We start from the raw sequence: 23471 nt of genomic DNA, 5'->3' as shown, positions 1-23471 counted from the left end.
CAACAGGAAACCGTTTGAGTTTTCAGGCTGCTGCGATTTGAGAAAAATTTCAAAGTGTCACTACTGTGTGTAAAATGTTGAAAATAAAAATTTCGGGTTTTTCACGTAAAAGGCTAGTTTAACTGATAACAAGGCCTGGCACAGTTGGGGAATTTGCAATTAGGACCTAAATTTTGAGTTATTCATTGTTTAAGAACGGGGTGGAGGGGTCGCGCTTGTTGTTCTGGAGAGTGAACTTGAGGAAGGCACGTTGCGAGTTGCCTTGAGAATTAAACCCAAAAACGGGACAGGTTTGAAAATTCAGTCAATTTGGTGGCAATTTAGTGTAGAATTGGGAAATGGTGTATTTTTGAAAGATTTTGGGGCTTTATTGTTGAAGCAGTGCCATGCAACAGGAAACCGTTTGAGTTTTCAGGCTGCTGCGATTTGAGAAAAATTTCAAAGTGTCACTCCTGTGGGTAAAATGTTGAAAATAAAAATTTCGGGTTTTTCACGTAAAAGGCTAGTTTAACTGATAACAAGGCCTGGCACACTTGGGGAATTTGCAATTAGGACCTAAACTTTGAGTTATTCATTGTTTAAGAACGGGGTGGAGGGGTCGCGCTTGTTGTTCTGGAGAGTGAACTTGAGGAAGGCACGTTGCGAGTTGCCTTGAGAATTAAACCCAAAAACGGGACAGGTTTGAAAATTCAGTCAATTTGGTGGCAATTTAGTGTAGAATTGGGAAATGGTGTCTTTTTGAAAGATTTTGGGGCTTTATTGTTGAAGCAGTCCCATGCAACAGGAAACCGTTTGAGTTTTCAGGCTGCTGCGATTTGAGAAAAATTTCAAAGTGTCACTACTGTGTGTAAAATGTTGAAAATAAAAATTTCGGGTTTTTCACGTAAAAGGCTAGTTTAACTGATAAGAAGGCCTGGCACAGTTGGGGAATTTGCAATTAGGACCTAAATTTTGAGTTATTCATTGTTTAAGAACGGGGTGGAGGGGTCGCGCTTGTTGTTCTGGAGAGTGAACTTGAGGAAGGCACGTTGCGAGTTGCCTTGAGAATTAAACCCAAAAACGGGACAGGTTTGAAAATTCAGTCAATTTGGTGGAAATTCAGTGTAGAATTGGGAAATGGTGTCTTTTTGAAAGATTTTGGGGCTTTATTGTTGAAGCAGTCCCATGCAACAGGAAACCGTTTGAGTTTTCAGGCTGCTGCGATTTGAGAAAAATTTCAAAGTGTCACTACTGTGTGTAAAATGTTGAAAATAAAAATTTCGGGTTTTTCACGTAAAAGGCTAGTTTAACTGATAACAAGGCCTGGCACAGTTGGGGAATTTGCAATTAGGACCTAAATTTTGAGTTATTCATTGTTTAAGAACGGGGTGGAGGGGTCGCGCTTGTTGTTCTGGAGAGTGAACTTGAGGAAGGCACGTTGCGAGTTGCCTTGAGAATTAAACCCAAAAACGGGACAGGTTTGAAAATTCAGTCAATTTGGTGGCAATTTAGTGTAGAATTGGGAAATGGTGTATTTTTGAAAGATTTTGGGGCTTTATTGTTGAAGCAGTGCCATGCAACAGGAAACCGTTTGAGTTTTCAGGCTGCTGCGATTTGAGAAAAATTTCAAAGTGTCACTCCTGTGGGTAAAATGTTGAAAATAAAAATTTCGGGTTTTTCACGTAAAAGGCTAGTTTAACTGATAAGAAGGCCTGGCACAGTTGGGGAATTTGCAATTAGGACCTAAATTTTGAGTTATTCATTGTTTAAGAACGGGGTGGAGGGGTCGCGCTTGTTGTTCTGGAGAGTGAACTTGAGGAAGGCACGTTGCGAGTTGCCTTGAGAATTAAACCCAAAAACGGGACAGGTTTGAAAATTCAGTCAATTTGGTGGAAATTCAGTGTAGAATTGGGAAATGGTGTCTTTTTGAAAGATTTTGGGGCTTTATTGTTGAAGCAGTCCCATGCAACAGGAAACCGTTTGAGTTTTCAGGCTGCTGCGATTTGAGAAAAATTTCAAAGTGTCACTACTGTGTGTAAAATGTTGAAAATAAAAATTTCGGGTTTTTCACGTAAAAGGCTAGTTTAACTGATAACAAGGCCTGGCACAGTTGGGGAATTTGCAATTAGGACCTAAATTTTGAGTTATTCATTGTTTAAGAACGGGGTGGAGGGGTCGCGCTTGTTGTTCTGGAGAGTGAACTTGAGGAAGGCACGTTGCGAGTTGCCTTGAGAATTAAACCCAAAAACGGGACAGGTTTGAAAATTCAGTCAATTTGGTGGCAATTTAGTGTAGAATTGGGAAATGGTGTATTTTTGAAAGATTTTGGGGCTTTATTGTTGAAGCAGTGCCATGCAACAGGAAACCGTTTGAGTTTTCAGGCTGCTGCGATTTGAGAAAAATTTCAAAGTGTCACTCCTGTGGGTAAAATGTTGAAAATAAAAATTTCGGGTTTTTCACGTAAAAGGCTAGTTTAACTGATAACAAGGCCTGGCACACTTGGGGAATTTGCAATTAGGACCTAAATTTTGAGTTATTCATTGTTTAAGAACGGGGTGGAGGGGTCGCGCTTGTTGTTCTGGAGAGTGAACTTGAGGAAGGCACGTTGCGAGTTGCCTTGAGAATTAAACCCAAAAACGGGACAGGTTTGAAAATTCAGTCAATTTGGTGGCAATTTAGTGTAGAATTGGGAAATGGTGTCTTTTTAAGAACCTGGAAGGGGAGAGGGTGGGATGTTTTTTATTCCTTCGGGAATAAAATAGTCTGAGGATAGCCTAAACTGTTTGCATGACAATGCTCGTGAGGGAGGGAGGTTTGCATGAATCGACGATAAACCCTAGTTGCAAGTGTTTTGTTGTGTGTTTCTAGGGTGGGGGAGACGGTTTTGGAAACGTAGGTGTCACAGAGAAATACGTAATAGCAAAAAATACATTTGTTCACTTACTTCGTCGCTAGAATCAATCCTAAACAACCAAATAGCAACCATGTTTCGTATCTTCGACCCACGCTGCACAGCAGTTTCCAAAACTAATTAACCCTGTGTAGACAATGGTTTGGTATGTGATTGTTGACAGGCATCAACTAGTATTGAAGTAGGAGGAGTATTGTAAACGAAAACAATACCACGCAATCTGATGCTACGTTTTCCATAAAAAGGGGTCCTCGAATGCAAAAAATCAGTTTTCATGAGAAGTCATGAGCGAAGTCAAGATGGACCAGGAATATAATGAAGATGGTGAGTACATTGCAGTTCACTTGTTTGTGCTTTTTGTTCTGAAATCTATTTGGTGCTTTTGGTAAAAAATTATTGTTTTCCTAGAACACTGATGAGACCATCATTGATCCATTAATCAATTATCAAAACAAATTCATTTATTATTTTCGTTAAATTAATTTATTCGAGCCAGCCCCCAAATTTATTGAAAAGGACCAACTTTCCAAGCCCTGCCCCCAGCCAAATTAGTAAGAGCTTAGCCACTGTTGAAACAAACCGCTTTCTAGTTAGTGCCTTGTTTTATTTCAAATGATTTCAGCTACTGTAGGGAATCAGTTTTTTCTGCGTAACTTACATTCTATTTTTTTGAATCTATTTTAGTGGAGCAGAAATTTGGGGTGCAGCGTGATGCAATGGAAGACGAAGAAGACGATACGCAGATCGTAGAAGATGAGATCCCCCCGCCCCAAAGTAAGAAACTCTCAGCACATTTTTTCAATCGTCAGAATTTTATTTTAATATATCAATGTTCACGCCGACCGAGAAGAATCGAGAATTAAAAAGAACAAACCCCCTTCTGGTGTCTTGTTGTATTTCTAGTTATTATAAAATTTCTACACCGTCTTTTTTCCGTGAATCTAACCATTTACTTTTTGGATTTCTTCTAGTGGATTTTTTCGATGAAATTGCCGACGAGGAGAATACGCAGATCATGGCAGACGAAATACTCCAGATTACGCCAAGTAAATGCCCTCTTTCATTTATAATAATATAGTATATAGATACATTCATGCTCAGAATCATCCAATTTTATGAACATCCAATTTTAGACTTGGCTCGCCTGATTTTTGTGCTCTGTCCGTTGTGATTGAAACCATATCACTACCTCGATAAAGACTGAAAAAGCTGACACTTATCTTTAAGCTAATTTTTTTTTTTAAATATATCAAAGCTGAAAATATTTATAATAGACAGTAATTTTTCTTATTAAAGAGACTGCTAGGCAGCATTCACTAGTACCTGCACGACAGAATCATGTTTTTTAGAGAATCTTTTTTAAAATGTGACTTGCTCTTAACAACCTGGCTACAAAAAATCATATCTGTGCTGCGTAACTTTAACAAGGCTTTACTAATTAATAATGGTCGTTTCAGTGAATAGAGATTTATTTATGCCACTGTTATCAATTTTAAAGCATTTTGGGATTATTGCTTAGGTTAGGAAGGGACAAAGGCCGTTGCGAGGCACGCCTTCTTTTTTGGGGGGGGGGGGTAGCTGTAGGTTTAACTGAAGTTGCTTAGTTGCATAAATGGCATAAATTTCAAAACATCCATCTTTATGATAATGATCTGTATATCGATGCTTCCATTACCCTGCAAAGTGCAGTTTTTCAAGCAAATTTTACTAAAGCAACCTTCCTTTCCGTATTGAAAATTCATTTATATTTGCAAACGGATCTCTATTTCGGTGACGTATTATAACATTCTCGCCGTGAAATCTTTTAGTTTGCTATGTATCTAATAATTTTCTTTCAAATTTCTTCTAGTTGAGCAGAGGTCGGCAGTCGACTGCGACGAAAGTGTTAAGCCCAAAAGTAAGTGGAGTCTCCCTTCTTATAATTTTCAAACATTATTACTGTCCACCTACCTGATGTCAAAGGCTGCTTAGCATTCAACTCTTTAACACAAAATAGCCTACCCCCCCCCCCCCCCCCCCGCCGCCCTCCCTTCTTTTCAAAAAGACTTTTCAACAATGAACAGATACCTTGCAAGGATTGTTCACCAATGTATTCTACAAAAATCATTCTTAAACTTTAAGCAAAACGCTTTCAACATGGCTAAGCTGGGTCTGCTTTTATCAGTCAAATGTAGACGTGAATATTTTTTTATTATCATCATTCAATTCTTAAAGCAGGCACATGTCTATATATATAAATATATACCTACATTTGTTCATTGACGACTGCTAAAACAAATTGAAACTCACTTATTTAATTTCAAGTGCAAGTTTATCTATACAAACATATGATATGTATATTTATGGCGAGTTTTTCAAGTAAGTAAATCAGCTATAAAGCCCTATATTGCCAGTCGCCTGGGTACGCTTGAAAAAGACCTCCCCCCGCCCTCCCCTCTTTTCAAAAAGACTTTTCAACAATGAACAGATACCTTGCAAGGATTGTTTACCAATTTACTCTACAAAAATCATTCTTAAACTTTAAGCTAAACGCTATCAACATGGCTAAGCTGGGTCTTCTTTTATCAGTCAAATGTAGACGTGAATATTTTTTTATTATCATCATTAGATTCTTAAAGCAGGCACATATCTATATATATAAATATATACCTACATTTGTTCTTCGACGACTGCTAAAACAAATTGAAACTTACTTATTTAATTTCAAGTGCAAGTTTATCTATACAAACATATGATATGTATATTTATGGCGAGTTTTTCAAGTAAGTAAATCAGCTATAAAGCCCTATATTGCCAGTCGCCTGGGTACGCTTGAAAAAGCCCTCCCCCCGCCCTCCCCTCTTTTCAAAAAGACTTTTCAACAATGAACAGATACCTTGCAAAGATTGTTTACTAATATATTCTACAAAAATCATTTTTAAACTTTAATCAAAACGTTATCAACATTTCAACGTAAAATGCAACATTTTTAACGACTTTTATATGAAATATCTACAAAGTCATTTAAAGACCTGATCAATAACACGTAGCTAAATCTTGTGCTACTGAACAGGAGGCCAGTCACAGTTAGAGAACAAAGAGAAGAACTATTCAAATCAAAAATCTACACCACCTAAAGTGATTATTTGTATGTAGGTCTGTACATAATCATGGATATAACCTCTTTTTAGAAAAGAAGTCCAAAGCCTCATCATTTATAATAGCACAAGCAGCACATGACAGTGCTATGAGCGACGACGAGGAGGATGACAGTTGTAACAGCCACCCTAGTTTTATAACGGACACGGCAATGTCGCTGGAGGAGCTGCCAGAAACAAGGTGACATTAACAACTTTTTCCTAATAATTTGGGGTGCGCAAACAGATAGCTACATTTGAACAGTGATTCTAGCTTAGTCCACCTTTCGTTAAGAGAATTGAGCAACCCTTCCTATAAAAGAATTACTATAAACCTGCACACCCATCTGTATGTGTCGTTCCCTATCATATGCCTATGATTGCATCAATGGTCTCTTGGCAGCATATTTAGCAACAAGCTTCATACCTAGTGATAAGAGGAGAGGGGTTGGGAGGGGAGCAGGAAGAGGGGAATGTCTAATCTGATCTAATCTAAGGGAAATTTCCCATTGTTCAAAGCAATAGAACTTCGACAGGGGATAAGGGCACTATCAATTTTCTGTTTAGTTTTTCGAATCAAAAACACAGTTAAAAAACATGACAAAGTTATGATTGATAACCTTAAAACTCGGTCTGTCTTTGCAGCATGATGAACGAGGCTGGTATCGAGCATGAAGAAGCCCTTGCCTTTGTCAAAGACCTGCAGGAGAAGCATAACATGCAAGTAGACAGTCACTCTGACAGTCCAAATGAAAGCGACAGCGACGCTGGTATAATTTCTGGAGACACTCGAGCACACGATGACTTCTTTCCTGCTGCATTTTCCACGCAACCAACGGTGATGGGGCCACTAGAATTCGATTTCAAGAAGCGGGTCTATGACACACTGCAGTTACCGTGCAGGCTGCAAGGAAACAACAAACGGCCTACGGCTGCGCACCCAAAGGCACACACATTCAAAAGTTGTGAGCAGTTAAATGCAAGCATCCGATGCTGGAAGCAAGATTACTCTTGCTTTCTCGACGCAACAAGAGACACTGCTGACGAGCAGTCTGTTGATGATGCGAGGAAATCTCTTAACAAGTGGGAGATTTTCCTCAAATCAGGCAAGCCGACAGACCAGATGGAGCCTCTGGTAACTGGTATTCTCGAATATGATCAATGTCTCCAATGCGCACGGGTAGACCTATTTGACAATGTTATGATATGGGGGGCACCATCTTGGTCAGATGTAAGTGTCCAGTTAACACACGGATTTCCACGCCGGCTCATCAAGGCCAAGCATGGGGGTTTTACAGAGACAAATGTCACATGCACTAGCAAGGTAACAAATGCGATGCTTCGGAAATTTGCCAAGGAAGACGTCTTGTCCCTCTGTTCCCAAGATGTAATTGAGAAAACAGGCCTTACAGTCACGGAGCTGGCGTACAGCAGGTTGTCATCTATCAACATCAAACAGGCACTTGGAAGGAGTAATGTACGTCTTCAGGAAGCTATGTACCGGTGAGTGCAACTTCATCAGGGCTGGAAAATGTCTAGAAAAGAAAAATGAAATTTTTAGCGTGAAATCTCCATAGCTTTATGTTATTATGAACACTCTATTCATGTTAATCTCATTCTACCTAACGCTGTTTTCTTGTCATAAACATACATACTGTATAGTTTTCGTTCTGCACTACTAACAAAAAATGAAGATTAGCTTTCAAAATACAATCATTTGATATTATCAGTGTATTGCGTTTCTTGAATTTCATCCTACCTATGCTGAATACTATATAATTTGGACTTGACTATAATGTTATTCCATGTTTGTTATTTCATTTTGCAAAGCGCATTTCGGATGGATGGCAGCCTTCTCCATTATCTCCAGAATTTAAAAAAGTGCTAGTTACAAAAAGTCTTAATTTCTCCCTAGGTATGGTATAGATTTTCTTAAATTCAAACCTCTCGGAAAAGAATCCCTCCGGGAGCTAAGCGAGTTTGTCCAGAAAAGACGTATAAGCCACTTGCCTTCAAGCGAAGAAGATGTTAGTGAAGGTGAAGCTGAGGCTGACGAGCAAAGCTCGCAGTTGATGTCCGATCGAATTGTCAAAGAAGTGATGGGCGATGGCCGGCCATTAGAAAATTCACAAAATGAAAAACTGCTTTCCTCAAAGCTTACTTCCAAGATGACTCACTTCAAGGAATCAGCTGAATCCAAGGGGAAGGCACGGCCATCGTCTGCAGCGTCATTGCCTGTAGCTGAAGGTACAATGCCAGCTACATCAGGGGAAGCCTCTACATCAGGGGCAACGGCATCCACAGCAGCAAAAGCAGCAATTCCGGAGGATTCAAAGGCTTCTAAGGTGATTTCCTTGACTGAGGAAGAGCAGCTACTTGCAATGCTGAACAAAGCTGCCCGAATGCTTGGCATTGACAGGGATGATTGGGAGACATTGCAGAAGTTGCACTTTGAAAAAGCTGCACGTTTTTTATCAAAAGTTGGTCCCAACTCTGCAATCAGCTCATCGCCTGCCTTCACATATAACACCGACAGAACCAGGATAAACACAGCACTGATCTCTTACTTGGACTCGCAAAATATTAAGGTCTTGTGCAGGTGCACAAGACAGTGTAGGTACACGAATCCTAATGAAAGCCAGCCAACCATCAAAGACAACATAGGTTCAGCTTGCGATATCCCAGACTGTCCGATGTGTGATTTGGTTAGTCACGTAAAGTCTCTATTTAAAACTTGTCCTCAATTCTTTTCTTTTCAAATTAGCATTGCTGCTATCCTCTGCAATCTAAGACGCTGCTCGCAAGACAAAGACGCCTGCAGCACAGCAAAACTGGAAAGATTCGTATCCGACAGCTTTAACATAGGTAGAACGAGATTCTACCAGCTTTGCAATGTTGGTGAGATAACCAGAATGGCCCCGCAGTTAAAAGATGTGAATCCTTCCAAACATAACACGTGTTTTTGGGAGGTCTTTTCAAATTTGGGAGCTGTGATAAAAAAACTCGACGATCCTCAAGGTAAACAGTTTGTGATGTTGTATTGGAAGATTCGGGTGCTTGCCGTGTGTAAACTGTTAAACTATCCGCTAGATATCCTGGAGCAGTGGCTTCTGAAGACAAAGTCTGACTCCAAAGAACTGGAAAACATTTTCCAAGAGAAGAAGCTCTTTACTGACAGCCAAGTGGAAAGCTGGAAAGAGGAGAACATTATTTTGTAAAAAATCATTTTATTAATATTCATATTATTAAATAATCATTTGCAAAAATGACATTTTATTAAACAGAACTAATGGTCGTCAGCATCACTTAAGCAAGGGTACATGAACCTAGGGTTTAAGAACTTTCTTGCAGAAATTTGCCTTTTCAATTCTGCAAACTTTACACTTCTGTTAAGCCAAGCAATCTGGTATAAGCTCATTTTTGTGGGACGTAACTAATTAATTAAGATGTATTTTTACCAAAAGAACCAAAAAGGTAACAGAAAATTGAATTGTTGAAATAGAACTATGTTAAATATATGTTAGATATTATGTTAAATATCAGCTGTTATTATGAAACAGTTCTTGCTATAATTTGTGTGTCAAGCAGTGGTTGATTACTACAAATTTATGCATCAAATGTGGTATTAATTTAGTGTTCCTTGATCTAGAATAGACAGATTATGTTTGAAATCATGTTAAACTGGGGTTAAAGGAAAATACCTATAGAGCATCTGTGAATGTGAAGGCTGTTTACAAGTAAATTCACTATGTGGAAAAGCTCAGAAAAGTCAAATAGGTGCTTATCGTAATCATAGCGGGGCACAATGTTAGTCGCCCCGGTATGTGCAAATCACATTGATAAAAGAATGCAACCCATAATCAAAATTAGATTGGGAATACAATATAGAAGGATGGTTATCCCACCCCTTTTGTATCAAGATCATATTATGTTTGCATCTATATCTATAGAGAAAATGCAGCAATTTATGAATATAAATTAGGAACCTCAAAAACAAAATCTTATAAACTTAATCATTGATAACAGTATAAGAAGAAAATGACTTCTAAGAACAAACATGGTAAGGACTAAAGTACCCATATTAGGAGATATTTACTCAGGAGATATAGAGAAATGCATAAACACTACAAAAGTGAATAGAAACTAATTAAAAGATAGAAACAAATTAAAAGATAGAAACAAATCTTACCACAATATTGGTTGACCATAATTCTAGATTAGGCACACAGCAACAGCTAGGTAGATTGAGATTCAGTCTGTGTCTACAATTTCAAACAAGTCTTTTTAGTGTAGTGAAATCATGAAATAATGAAATATGCTCAATAATTTAATGTTCCTTGAGCTAGAAAAGACAGATTATGTTTGAAATCATGTCTACTATATTTAATTTAAACTGGGGTTAAAGGAAAATACCTATAGAGCATCTGTGAATTGAACAAAGAAGGCTGTTTACAAGTAAATTCACTATGTGGAAAAGCTCAGAAAAGTCAAATAGGTGCTTATCGTAATCATAGCGGGGCACAATGTTAGTCGCCCCGGTATGTGCAAATCACATTGATAAAAGAATGCAACCCATAATTAAAATTAGATTGGGAATACAATATAGAAGGATGGTTATCCCACCCCTTTTGTATCAAGATCATATTATGTTTGCATCTATATCTATAGAGAAAATGCAGCAATTTATGAATATAAATTAGGAACCTCAAAAACAAAATCTTATAAACTTAATCATTGATAACAGTATAAGAAGAAAATGACTTCTAAGAACAAACATGGTAAGGACTAAAGTACCCATATTAGGAGATATTTACTTAGGAGATATAGAGAAATGCATAAACACTACAAAAGTGAATAGAAACTAATTAAAAGATAGAAAAAAATCTTACCACAATATTGGTTGACCATAATTCTAGATTAGGCACACAGCAACAGCTAGGTAGATTGAGATTCAGTCTGTGTCTACAATTTCAAACAAGTCTTTTTAGTGTGGTGAAACCATGATATAATGAAATATGCTCAATAATTTAATGTTCCTTGAGCTAGAAAAGACAGATTATGTTTGAAATAATGTTAAACTGGGGTTAAAGGAAAATACCTATAGAGCATCTGTGAATGTGAAGGCTGTTTACAAGTGAATTCATTATGTGGAAAAGCTCAGAAAAGTCAAATAGGTGCTTATCGTAATCGTATCCGGGCACAATGTTAGTCGCCCCGGTATGTGCAAATCACATTGATAAAAGAATGCAACCCATAATTAAAATTAGATTGGGAATACAATATAGAAGGATGGTTATCCCACCCCTATTGTATCAAGATCATATTATGTTTGCATCTATATCTATAGAGAAAATGCAGCAATTTATGAATATAAATTAGGAACCTCAAAAACAAAATCTTATAAACTTAATCATTGATAACAGTATAAGAAGAAAATGACTTCTAAGAACAAACATGGTAAGGACTAAAGTACCCATATTAGGAGATATTTACTTAGGAGATATAGAGAAATGCATAAACACTACAAAAGTGAATAGAAACAAATTAAAAGATAGAAACAAATTAAAAGATAGAAACAAATCTTACCACAATATTGGTTGACCATAATTCTAGATTAGGCACACAGCAACAGCTAGGTAGATTGAGATTCAGTCTGTGTCTACAATTTCAAACAAGTCTTTTTAGTGTGGTGAAATCACGAAATAATGAAATATGCTAAATAATTTAATGTTCCTTGAGCTAGAAAGGACAGATTATGTTTGAAATCATGTCTACCATATTTAATTTAAACTGGGGTTAAAGGAAAATACCTGTTTAATCAAATGTCATAATCAAATGTCATTTCGAGTCATCTTGAGCTCACTACACAAGTGGAAATTAGGACGACAGCTAACATTCTCAAGAGGTCCTTGAAAAAATTTGAATCTCTGGCAATCATCTAACATCTCACAAGTTTCACTAACTCTGAAGTACAATTTTCTCGCTTCTGTAAGAAAATGTCTCCACTGCTGCTTCCCAACAACAAAGATGGCCTTTGACATGAAAGGGAGGTCCCTAGCTTTTCAGGAAGGGAGGTTGCTAAAGTTCTCTACCTCTAGCTGCATCTAATGAAGTGCTCAAGGCCCTGTCGATTGCCCCTCTTGTCTAATAATTGTTCGGCTTGAAATTTAATATCAAAATGCAAACCGAGGTTTTTGCTTTTCCAATAGAGAGTATGCTGAAAAGATTTTTTTATTCGATATAAAAAGTTACAAACGAGACTACCGAAAACTTTACTGAATGGAAACTGCTATACTACATAACAAGAGCCTCCTAGCACAAACAACAATGTTAAAAAACGAATGGAGATTTAAAGATTTTTGTTCCTGCATTATTCGAATCCTTCGGAGGCCTGGATGTTCAAGGCCATATTGGATGACTTTTAACAAACCACAAGGCAACAATATTGCTTGTACACTGTTGAGAAGATCACTTCTATTTACATCATAAGTATGGCAGCGCAGAAAATAGTGCTTCGATTTGTTTGGCATAAAGGGTTCAAAGTATCCCTAAAATTATGTTTGAATTGATGAACATTTAGCTTACTGAGTTCGACCCGTAGCTGTGTTAGGATGGACAAGCCTTTTGGATCATAAAAACGATTGACAGTGAAACTTCCTTGAAAATATTAATAGAGCTGGATAGTCTATTTTCAGAGTCGGGCCTTTCCTATTCCGATAAGCAGTTTTGGTAGAAGCTTAATTTGAAACATAGGGTTCTTTTTTCATTAGATTAGGTAATACAACATCATGACTAAAATCGCAAATAACATGTAGGATATGGTTTTTCTGAGGCTGCTGCTGGTGGGAGAAAAGGAGGATCAACCCTTAGACATAAAGAATGTCCCAAAATCTTTTACAAAATAGCGTTATAGAAGTGACACAAATAATTTCAAGATGCTTATCTCCTAACTTACTAGTACTGGGAAGTCGGGCTTTCTCAAAAAGCGTCACTTACTCGAGGTGTTTTGCTCCTTGGGATGCTGTCAAGAAGCCGCCCGACTATTAAAATTTTTCAACGCCTTGCCAGTTTCCTACCAATCGCTTCGCCTTAGTCTAGAGGGAATAATCTATTCTTTTCTTGAAGTTTGATATTGAATGGTACGGATGTCCTATTCAAGTGAAATGTTCCATCCAACACAGGTGTTTGATTCCGGAAAGATTGATGGTGGATAGAGACATGTCTTATAGGAAAGTATGAAAAGAAAAGACTTACTTTGATTTACCGGCTCTCTTCTCTATATAACCATTCTCGGTACCTGAAAAAATCAGTTGGCATCAGTCTTTACATGATACATTAAAGATGAACCGATCTTCTGTAAGACGTAAGTAAGGTTTTTGCTCTAATCGGCTCGAATTATACATATATTCATCATTTTAGTCTCAGGTAACAAGGCTATATCTAATGGTCTATATTCTTGTTCTAGGTTCCAGTGGGGGTATGGTTGATGGAGAAAAATTGAAGACAGAGCAACCCGAGACTACTGTGAAAGAGCAACTTGTTGATGTTGAAGGTAAAATAATATCGTCTTCTGTCATTACTAGGACACATAGTTCCTATGTTCTGTCAAAACTAATATTGAATGAATGAGAAACCGTAGCAAACCAGATAGATCTTTGGTATGATAAAATTAATTATCTGTATGCTTTTTCCGTCAATCTTTTGCTGTAAAAATTTAGGACATACAATTTTCCTGTCACACGTTATCCAGGCGCTGCTATTTATTAGATCAGATTATCTTCCTTTTTGAAGCATTCGTAATTATTACAGTATATTACTAGGCGTAGCTTAATAACTTCAAAGGGTGATTCTTTAATTCTTTGGTAATGTCTCTTAAAATGTTTCAACTAAATTGTTAAGGCCTTTAGCATCAATGTCTGTAATCGTTTATTACCAATTGACAGAGTCTACGACTTATGAAAACTGTGAATCTCCTTGAAAAGCTCACAAAGTATTGCATTGGAGTTAGACATTCTGTGACTCTGTACTTCAAGATGTCTGAGGTTATCTTTGTTTTGTAAATTCTAAACGTTAATGAATATTACCTCTAAACCGAAGGCCAAGAGAAAAGATGGTTGGCATTTGAATCAAATGGAACATTGTGGATAAGCATGGAACAAGTGAAGGCTGAGTTCACAAAAAATATACAAAGCTCGACTCTCCGCAGCAGAATGCACAGATTGAAGATAAATTGCAAGAAACCTGAGGGGATCCTGCGCTTGAAGCTCGAAGAGAAATTTGGACCACGTAAAGGTGGGCATTACGTCATCCCATTAGACAGTCTTCATTTGCTGCTACAGAAGCAGAGTGTGCTTCAACTACCACAAGCAGCAGTCGCCAATGTGGAGGCGGGCACAAGTTACGAAGCAGCTTCAAGCATGCAGGATGGAGTGTCTTCATTTGAAGTATTTTTCGAAAAGCTCCAGGAATTCTACACGGATGAAATAAACCCGTTAAGACCATCAAACGGTATGACAGCAGGGACAATCGAACGCCACACAAGAAGGTTAAAGAAGTTCTTTGAATATGTAGAAGAGACATATAACAGACCCCCACAAATGGAGGATGTTACAAACATCAACTTTGTTAGGGCATATGTGGCGGAATTGAGGAGGGAGCTAAACGTGGGTACAGTTGCCAACCATATTCAAAGCCTGATAGTGGCAGCAAAATATATTCTGAAAAAAGAGGGCCTAACAAAAAGTTGGCATGAAATTGCAGAAATAACACAATTGAGGCACATGCAGGCCCAACTGCAAGTGAGTATTCCAGTTCACCTTAGCTATATATATTTTCGCTTTTCATTAGAAATTCTACAATAGGAACTTGAGTTGCATTTCATTCTATATCATAACATTAAATTCTGGCTGCCTAAATTCTACTGTCAAGAATGGTTGATGAAGCCAGCCGAAGTAGAGTCATTTAGTATATTCAATTTTTTTTTAAATTCTTTTTGACTACATTGGATTTTCACCGTCCTGTGGCTTAGTTACCGGCTATTATTCCTATTTTAATCAGCGGACAGCATATCCTGCGTTCCTTTCTATTTACACATACATTTTACACATCGCTTTTTGATATTTTTAGTTTAAATTTACCACTGTTTTTTTAGAGCCTCTATGAAAGAGAGCGGAGACAAAGGTACCCGGAAGCCGATGAAAGAAAGAACTTTGAATGGAAACAGGTTTTAGAAACATTAAAATTGATGAGGGACAGGATAATTTCGTCGAAAGAGATGGATGGGTATCAAAAGGCAAGGTTATACCATGATTTTGTAATACTTTTATTGTTCACCACAGTGAGCCCATCAAGGAATGCAGATTTGATGAAACTAAAAATACTATTTGACGAGGAACAGGGGAGTGTTTCAGAAAACTACATTTTATTTAAGGAAAATGGCAGCACTACAATGGTTGTAAATGATTTTAAAACGAAGAAAAAATACGGGTGCAATAGAGTGGACATCTCCAGTTACGATTATGTCAACCAACATCTACGTAAATATGTTGAGGAGGAGAGGGAGAAGCTTTTGTTGAGTAAGAGACATGATTTTCTTCTAATGAAGGGCAAGGGGCAACCATTTGACACATCTGAGTCGTTTACTGTTTACATCGAAAAGGCGTTTCAGCGACACAATGGGGGCTTGAAGTTCACAACTACGACCCTCCGAAAAGCGCTCGTAAACTGGCTAATGTGCAACGAGAAGGAGGACGAAGTAAGAAATTCAGTTGCAAGACTCATGAGCCACTCACCACGAGTTCAGCGCCTTCGCTACAACACAGATGATTCAGCAAGAAAAATAAAAAGGGCCGCTGACCACCTCACTTCTAAAACATTGACTTTTTTGGGAGAGGACGAAAATGACACAGAAACAGAAGCAGAAAATACCCCTTTATAAATTTCACAAGGTTTAACGAACGTTAATAATTACATTATTTTAGAAAGCTAAGACATTGCTAATTTCGTGTTTTTAGCTAGTCGTATTTTAGAAATTATTTAACATTACTTGTAACAATATTTTATCTTTCTGATCCAAGGTTGTCAACATAATCACTTGCCTTTGCCTTTTTTCAATCTTTATATGCATGTTTGTATTATTGCCTGTGTCATTTTTCATTAAGTAAGGTTAATTGATTGATTTGCGGAAAGCTCTATTTACTTTTCTGACCAGCAGTTTATCAACATATCCAACACATTTGCATGCTTTCTAGGCATATCAATTTACGGTGTATTATTCTCTGTCACCAATTCTATATACCAAAGCAGAAAACGTAATTAGTAGATTGAAATGGGCATGCCGTAGCATATCCTTGGCAGCATTTCATGCTTTTTGTATGCAGAAACAAGTTTAATTGCGCACTTAGCATGAACAAAGATTATGGGAGCTGAATTGATATCAAAATGATCGTTATCTTTTAGTTTAGTTTGTATTCCAAGGTAAACTTAAATGACTCATTTCTAAAGAAATAAATTAGAAATTGCAAATTTTATCAATAGCTAGATCGTCAACGAAAAGGTTTTTTGAGTTACATAAACAATTTTGCATGGTTATGTAGTGTACCTAACCACCTCAGCATTATTATGATTATGGTCACAAAGCCTCTGCTTAATTTTGCAAAAAAAAGCCATTTCCAAATCGTTTGCTTTGATTTTGTGAGCTATTTTGTTTAACACTCCCTCTTTTCATAACAGTAGAAGATCACATTAATAAATGCGCCTGAGCCAAGTTTCGAAATGCAAATAGTTATGAGAAACGCGTTGACAGATTGTTCCGCAAATCACGTGTCATTTCAGCGTTTGGAGGCTGCGTTTTGAGAAAAATTTTCTAAGTGTCACGGTCTGGGTTGTACGAAATTCGTACTGCCGGAAATTGGATAACAATCAAGAGAAAAAACAAAAGGGACATTTGCATAAAACACAGGCGCAACAACGATTGACAAAGGCATTTACACCTCCCGCAGACTAACGACAATAGACAATGGTTCAAACCCTAACCCTAACAACCCTAACAACCCTAACAACCCTAACAACCCTAACAACCCTAACAACCCTAACAACCCTAACAACCCTAACAACCCTAACAACCCTAACAACCCTAACAACCCTAACAACCCTAACAACCCTAACAACCCTAACAACCCTAACAACCCTAACAACCCTAACAACCCTAACAACCCTAACAACCCTAACAACCCTAACAACCCTAACAACCCTAACAACCCTAACAACCCTAACAACCCTAACAACCCTAACAACCCTAACAACCCTAACAACCCTAACAACCCTAACAACCCTAACAACCCTAACAACCCTAACAACCCTAACAACCCTAACAACCCTAACAACCCTAACAACCCTAACAACCCTAACAACCCTAACAACCCTAACAACCCTAACAACCCTAACAACCCTAACAACCCTAACAACCCTAACAACCCTAACAACCCTAACAACCCTAACAACCCTAACAACCCTAACAACCCTAACAACCCTAACAACCCTAACAACCCTAACAACCCTAACAACCCTAACAACCCTGACCCTGACCCTGACCCTGATCCTGACCTTGACCCTGACCCTGACCCTGACCTTGACCTTGACCCTGACCTTGACCCTGACCCTGACCCTGACCTTGACCCTAACCCTAACCCTAACCCTAACCCTAACCCAAACCCTAACCCTAACCCTAACCCCAACCAAAACCCCAACCCCAACCCCAACCCAAACCCCAACCCCAACCCCAACCCTAACCCTAACCCTAACCCCAACCCCAACCCTAACCCTAACCCTAACTAAGCTTCAAAATGAAATTCAAGCAATGCCTGCCAAAAGTACTTGGAACACCCACCAATTTACGCTGCATTTGATATCTTTCATTCCTTTTATGAAAAAAATTTCCTACTTCCGCCCCGTTACCCCTCAAACAATGTTGATGATTTAGAGAAATATCATAAAAGAAGCGCAAAAGAAAGTGCTTCCTAAAATCCTAATCCGTTTGATAGTAAACCAACATTGTTCCGTGGGGGAGAGGGGGATGATTGGTTTTGACCTTGGAAATTGATGTCAGTGTTCCAAGACTTTTGGCAGGCATTGTCTGAAAATTTTCCGAAAACAGCAATCTGCGATATCAAAACATTGTGCTACCCTAGGGTTTTCGATGGTGCTGATCTCACTGCTTCTAATGAAAATTCGAAATTTTCACTCTTTACCCAGTTAAAAGGGGGGGAGGGGGTTGGGACTCTGAACGATTGATATAGTAGATATCCGAGTATTGTTTTTTGTTACAAAAAACATTCTACTGATTTTTTCCGTCAATATCATTTAAATCAATATTGAATACAAGTATTTTGTGCAGAATTCGATCATCGGTTTAAGAAAACTATCAATTTTCAAAGGAAAAACAGTACAGTTTAGTGCTTTTGAAAAAGTGTTTTTTCTGAAAAGTCCCCTTATTTATGGTTTAATTATTGATGAAAAAACAAAAAAATTCATGAGAATGTCTACAAACCATGCATAATATAAATAATTGCGAACAACATGCTGGTGAGAAACTGTTCAAATGGCTCATATTTATCCACCATAACCCTCCCAAAACTATCTACGAATTTAATAAACTTCCTTAGGCTATGCTCCTTCGCATTCACATGTGGCAACATGGTAGCGCTCATAGACACCCCATTCCCTATTATTTTCTATCTTCCCTTGTCCCAGTAATTGGAAAATGGTTTGTGCCAATTATAATTGTTCGTTTTCCATTGTTAAAGTATGCTAGGAATTGAAAGAACGCTCCTTTCCAAATGGGCACGTGATGTAGTATGAAAATGCCTATTGCCAATGGTTACCAACGGTCTACAGACACGGTCTACACATATAAAATGTTTATAAAAATCGTATTTTTCAAAGAAAGTAGACGAAACCTCGTCAGTAGGTGTGCATGGCTAGTATAAAAAATATTGTAGGTTTTCAGATCGATGCAAGTTGTAAAACTGAAGAAATTCAGGAAAGTGTCAACGGTCTACACTTTCTGAGAATTGAATTTGAAGTACTCTAGATCTTATTCTCCTTTTGAGTGTAGACCGTGGGATTTTCGTCATATTTTGCCGTTTTCTTCATGGAATTCATACAAAGGTTAATTTTATCTTTGAGGGGTATTATTATACACCTTTTGGGCGATTTTGGGGGCAAACCTCTCCCTGACAAGTCAGAAAATTGCGAAGAAACAGCCACGGTCTACACAACGGTCTACAAGCGTTCATTTCCGAGGGTGAGAGTTGCCTTGCGGGGCCTTGTCCTTCACATTGACGCGCGCTAAATTCGATGAAATAAGATATTTTGTTGTGGGAAATGTCACGCAAACAAATACAGCAATCAATTAACGATGAAATAATCTGCCTTGCGCTTTATGAAGATAAAAGTAGCAGGTAGAGTCTAACTTAAAGGCCATTTTGGCAATGCAGTAACAGTAAGGAAGAGGGATTTCTTTGTAGTGCTTCTGGGCCAAGCATTTAGGAGGGCAGGAAGGCGAGTGGATGTCAGTTTTATTTCAGTTCCCTTACCAACCAACATGGAATAGTAGATCAATCAGTTGGGAACTCTGATGTGGGAAACACGGGGTTCCTTTCTACAATTTAGGTAAACACTCTGAAATTTGTCATTTGGGCACTGAATTGCACAACAAGGGCCTATATGAATGACAACTTGTAAATCCGTGATAAAGGGAGAGCAACTACCCGACATAATTCTCAAATACGACTTTATCTATAATTAGAAACATGAAACAGAGGAATCGCTGCCACTTTTATAAAATTCCATCCTTTCCATTTTTAGATTATTTTCTAGCTGCCACTCATATTTGTCTCCTTCATCCATCCCATTATTTCTTAGAGAGCCATCTGGCTACGAGCCTTTGAAAAGATTCAAAATACAATCTCGATCCTATTTATTGGAAGTCGATTTTGATTTTAGCAATTTTCGCCTTAATTGAAATATGGCATTTAGTTTTATGGGGTAGCTTACCCCCAGCCCCGAAAAAAGACAATACCCCCATATCTCCTTATCGGTAACACGTACGATGTTGAAAATGGCAGAAATGGAATCAGCACCATCAAAAACCTATAGGAGGATATTGGTTTTGGTGGTATATCTAATAAGCTTCAAAATGAAATTCAGGCAATGCCTGCCAAAAGTACTTGGAACACCCACCAATTTACGCTGCATTTGATATCTTTCATTCCTTTCATGAAAAAAATTTGCTACTTTCGCCCCGTTACCCCTCAAACAATGTTGATGATTTAGAGAAATATCATAAAAGAAGCGCAAAAGAAAGTGCTTCCTAAAATCCTAATCCGTTTGATAGTAAACCAACATTGTTCCGTGGGGGAGAGGGGGATGATTGGTTTTGACCTTGGAAATTGATGTCAGTGTTCCAAGACTTTTGGCAGGCATTGTCTGAAAATTTTCCGAAAACAGCAATCTGCGATATCAAAACATTGTGCTACCCTAGGGTTTTCGATGGTGCTGATCTCACTGCTTCTAATGAAAATTCGAAATTTTCACTCTTTACCCAGTTAAAAGGGGGGGAGGGGGTTGGGACTCTGAACGATTGATATAGTAGATATCCGAGTATTGTTTTTTGTTACAAAAAACATTCTACTGATTTTTTCCGTCAATATCATTTAAATCAATATTGAATACAAGTATTTTGTGCAGAATTCGATCATCGGTTTAAGAAAACTATCAATTTTCAAAGGAAAAACAGTACAGTTTATTGCTTTTGAAAAAGTGTTTTTTTCTGAAAAGTCCCCTTATTTATGGTTTAATTATTGATGAAAAAACAAAAAAATTCATGAGAATGTCTACAAACCATGCATAATATAAATAATTGCGAACAACATGCTTGTGAGAAACTGTTCAAATGGCTCAATTTTATCCACCATAACCCTCCCAAAACTATCTACGAATTTAATAAACTTCCTTAGGCTATGCTCCTTCGCATTCACATGTGGCAACATGGTAGCGCTCATAGACACTCCATTCCCTATTATTTTCTATCTTCCCTTGTCCCAGTAATTGGAAAATGGTTTGTGCCAATTATAATTGTTCGTTTTCCATTGTTAAAGTATGCTAGGAATTGAAAGAACGCTCCTTTCCTAATGGGCACGTGATGTAGTATGAAAATGCCTATTGCCAATGGTTACCAACGGTCTACAGACACGGTCTACACATATAAAATGTTTATAAAAATCGTATTTTTCAAAGAAAGTAGACGAAACCTCGTCAGTAGGTGTGCATGGCTAGTATAAAAAATATTGTAGGATTTCAGATCGATGCAAGTTGTAAAACTGAAGAAATTCAGGAAAGTGTCAACGGTCTACACTTTCTGAGAATTGAATTTGAAGTACTCTAGATCTTATTCTCCTTTTGAGTGTAGACCGTGGGATTTTCGTCATATTTTGCCGTTTTCTTCATGAAATTCATACAAAGGTTAATTTTATCTTTGAGGGGTATTATTATACACCTTTTGGGTGATTTTGGGGGCAAACCTCTCCCTGACAAGTCAGAAAATTGCGAAGAAACAGCCACGGTCTACACAACGGTCTACAAGCGTTCATTTCCGAGGGTGAGAGTTGCCTTCCGGGGCCTTGTCCTTCACATCGACGCGCGCTAAATTCGATGAAATAAGATATTTTGTTGTGGCAAATGTCACGCAAACAAATACAGCAATCAATTAACGATGAAATAATCTGCCTTGCGCTTTATGAAGATAAAAGTAGCAGGTAGAGTCTAACTTAAAGGCCATTTTGGCAATGCAGTAACAGTAGGGAAGAGGGCTTTCTTTGTAGTGCTTCTGGGCCAAGCATTTAGGAGCGCAGGAAGGCGAGTGGATGGAGCAGCGTTGGTAGCGCTCGGGGTCAAATAGGGAACGGGGTCAAATAGGGAAATCGGGGTCATATAGGGAAATCGTTAATAACTCCAAAAATTGGACAGATATCTCAAAACCAACCTCAGAATCGGATTCGGCATGCCTCAATCTACCTTTTAGATGCTTATTTAATTCAACTACGGCAATATTTACAGAATAAATGATAATGTTTTTCTTCTACGTTAGCTTGATGCGTGTCTCCTCCGTAGCGACGGGAGCAAATAGGCAAAACACATTGAAAAGCATCGATTTAACTAAAAATAAATAGCAAAAGGTAGAAATATCAATATAAAATACACATTCTCTTCATATTCATCCAAATTTCACACATCCTGCAACGAGGGTTACAAGTTTTCTCTAAATAAATCAGCTGAGTGATCGACGCGCTCGGGGTCAAATAGGGAAATCGACATTTGGGGTCAAATAGGGAAATGACTAAAAACTGCAAGAAACAAGCACGAAAAAGAAAACTAACCTCATTCCAAGGCAATGAGTAATTAAATCTGCTCTTTCTATCCGTTTGTCTGCTAGAAATCAAGCTATATCGATATATAGATACAATTCAGACAACGTTCGACACGCACTTAGGCCCTTGTTTACAGATTTATCTCCTCCACAGTTTCGGGGTCAAATAGGGAAACAGCTGCCTAAAGCCAATAATTCTTAGGAGCCCTGTCTTCTGACATTTGTGCCATTTGTCTTGTTATTATTTTCAAGCCAAATTTTGAAATAAATTTAGGAGGAGGCTAAATATTGGTGAAACATTTCACGGTTGCGGATAATTGCAAACAATTCAATGATTGAGACAACCTTGGACGTTGTTGTGTTTATTTGGCGTTGAGAGGTTCAATCCAACCCCCCTAACGAAATAATTGTATTGCTTATTTTTCATCAGTTTCATTTTTACAAAAAAAATAAACACGGAGTGCCTTAGATAAAAAATTTTTGGTTCTTCTTCATCTCAAGTTACTAAATGTACATAGAAAGTAGGCAAGAATTGTACGATTATTGGGGAAACATTTTCTTCATTTTGTTGCTCTATTGTCTCTAATAGACGGGTCCCCGGTGTATAAATTTCAGAAGAGTTTGCACCCCCCCCCCCATTTCGCTTATTAACTTCCCTTTCCATTAAATTTTACAAATCTGTCGTGAGCAGAACACGCAATTTTCACTTGTCAATGACTCCTCTTGTTGTTATTTTTTAATTGTCATAATTCCTCTTGTTATGTTTGTCTATCTTCATAACTTACAATCTATCCATCATCAAGTAATCAGTGTCACCATTCTATTAATTTCATTGCTTTTTAATTAAAAGATTTACCAACATCCACTCCTTCTATTGTAGAGGTGGTGCTGTGGGCCCATCTCTACTATTAAGCCCTTAGATTTATATTTCTCCTTAGTTAGTATCAGCTTAGTCTCATCGTATTTATCGAATGTATGATATACAAATATGGCTTGTTCTTTAGTAGTTACTAAATCATTCAACTTCTTGTAAGTTTCA

The 23471-nt window shown here is 37.8% G+C and overlaps 2 protein-coding genes and 1 long non-coding RNA gene across 6 annotated transcripts; 2 read left to right on the top strand and 1 right to left on the bottom strand.

Annotated features, from left to right (window-relative positions):
- Window positions 1-590: 590 nt before the first annotated feature.
- On the top strand, window positions 591-9692 carry LOC135692342 (uncharacterized). Of its 3 annotated transcripts, XM_065210441.2 has the most exons (7): window positions 591-3214; window positions 3575-3664; window positions 3862-3936; window positions 4740-4787; window positions 6061-6208; window positions 6652-7509; window positions 7922-9692. In XM_065210441.2, exons 1-7 carry the CDS (start codon window positions 3175-3177, stop codon window positions 9222-9224), a joined length of 2562 nt encoding a protein of 853 aa, XP_065066513.2. In that variant the 5' UTR covers window positions 591-3174; the 3' UTR covers window positions 9225-9692. The 3 variants fall into 3 exon arrangements, with proteins under 3 accessions (XP_065066513.2, XP_088966681.1, XP_065066512.2); XM_089110555.1 differs by having other exon boundaries at window positions 594-3214; window positions 3575-3936; XM_065210440.2 differs by having other exon boundaries at window positions 594-3936.
- On the bottom strand, window positions 5767-13369 carry LOC135687875 (uncharacterized). 2 transcript variants are annotated; one of them, XR_016144126.1, is made up of 6 exons: window positions 13261-13369; window positions 11593-11665; window positions 10896-10968; window positions 10196-10268; window positions 7951-9196; window positions 5767-7541 (listed from the first exon to the last, which is right to left on the bottom strand). It is a non-coding gene; the product is annotated as an uncharacterized LOC135687875 (long non-coding RNA). The 2 variants fall into 2 exon arrangements; XR_016144125.1 differs by having other exon boundaries at window positions 5767-9196.
- Window positions 13370-14156: 787 nt separating this feature from the next.
- Window positions 14157-15943, top strand: LOC135690454 (uncharacterized). Its single transcript, XM_065208017.2, has 2 exons — window positions 14157-14804; window positions 15158-15943. Exons 1-2 carry the CDS (start codon window positions 14157-14159, stop codon window positions 15941-15943), a joined length of 1434 nt encoding a protein of 477 aa, XP_065064089.2.
- Window positions 15944-23471: the final 7528 nt, after the last annotated feature.

This window comes from Rhopilema esculentum, chromosome 10 (assembly GCF_057945365.1).
Source record: "Rhopilema esculentum isolate cy_ngs chromosome 10, ASM5794536v1, whole genome shotgun sequence".
Lineage (NCBI taxonomy): Eukaryota > Metazoa > Cnidaria > Scyphozoa > Rhizostomeae > Rhizostomatidae > Rhopilema > Rhopilema esculentum.
This window is presented reverse-complemented; position numbering and strand designations above follow the sequence as displayed.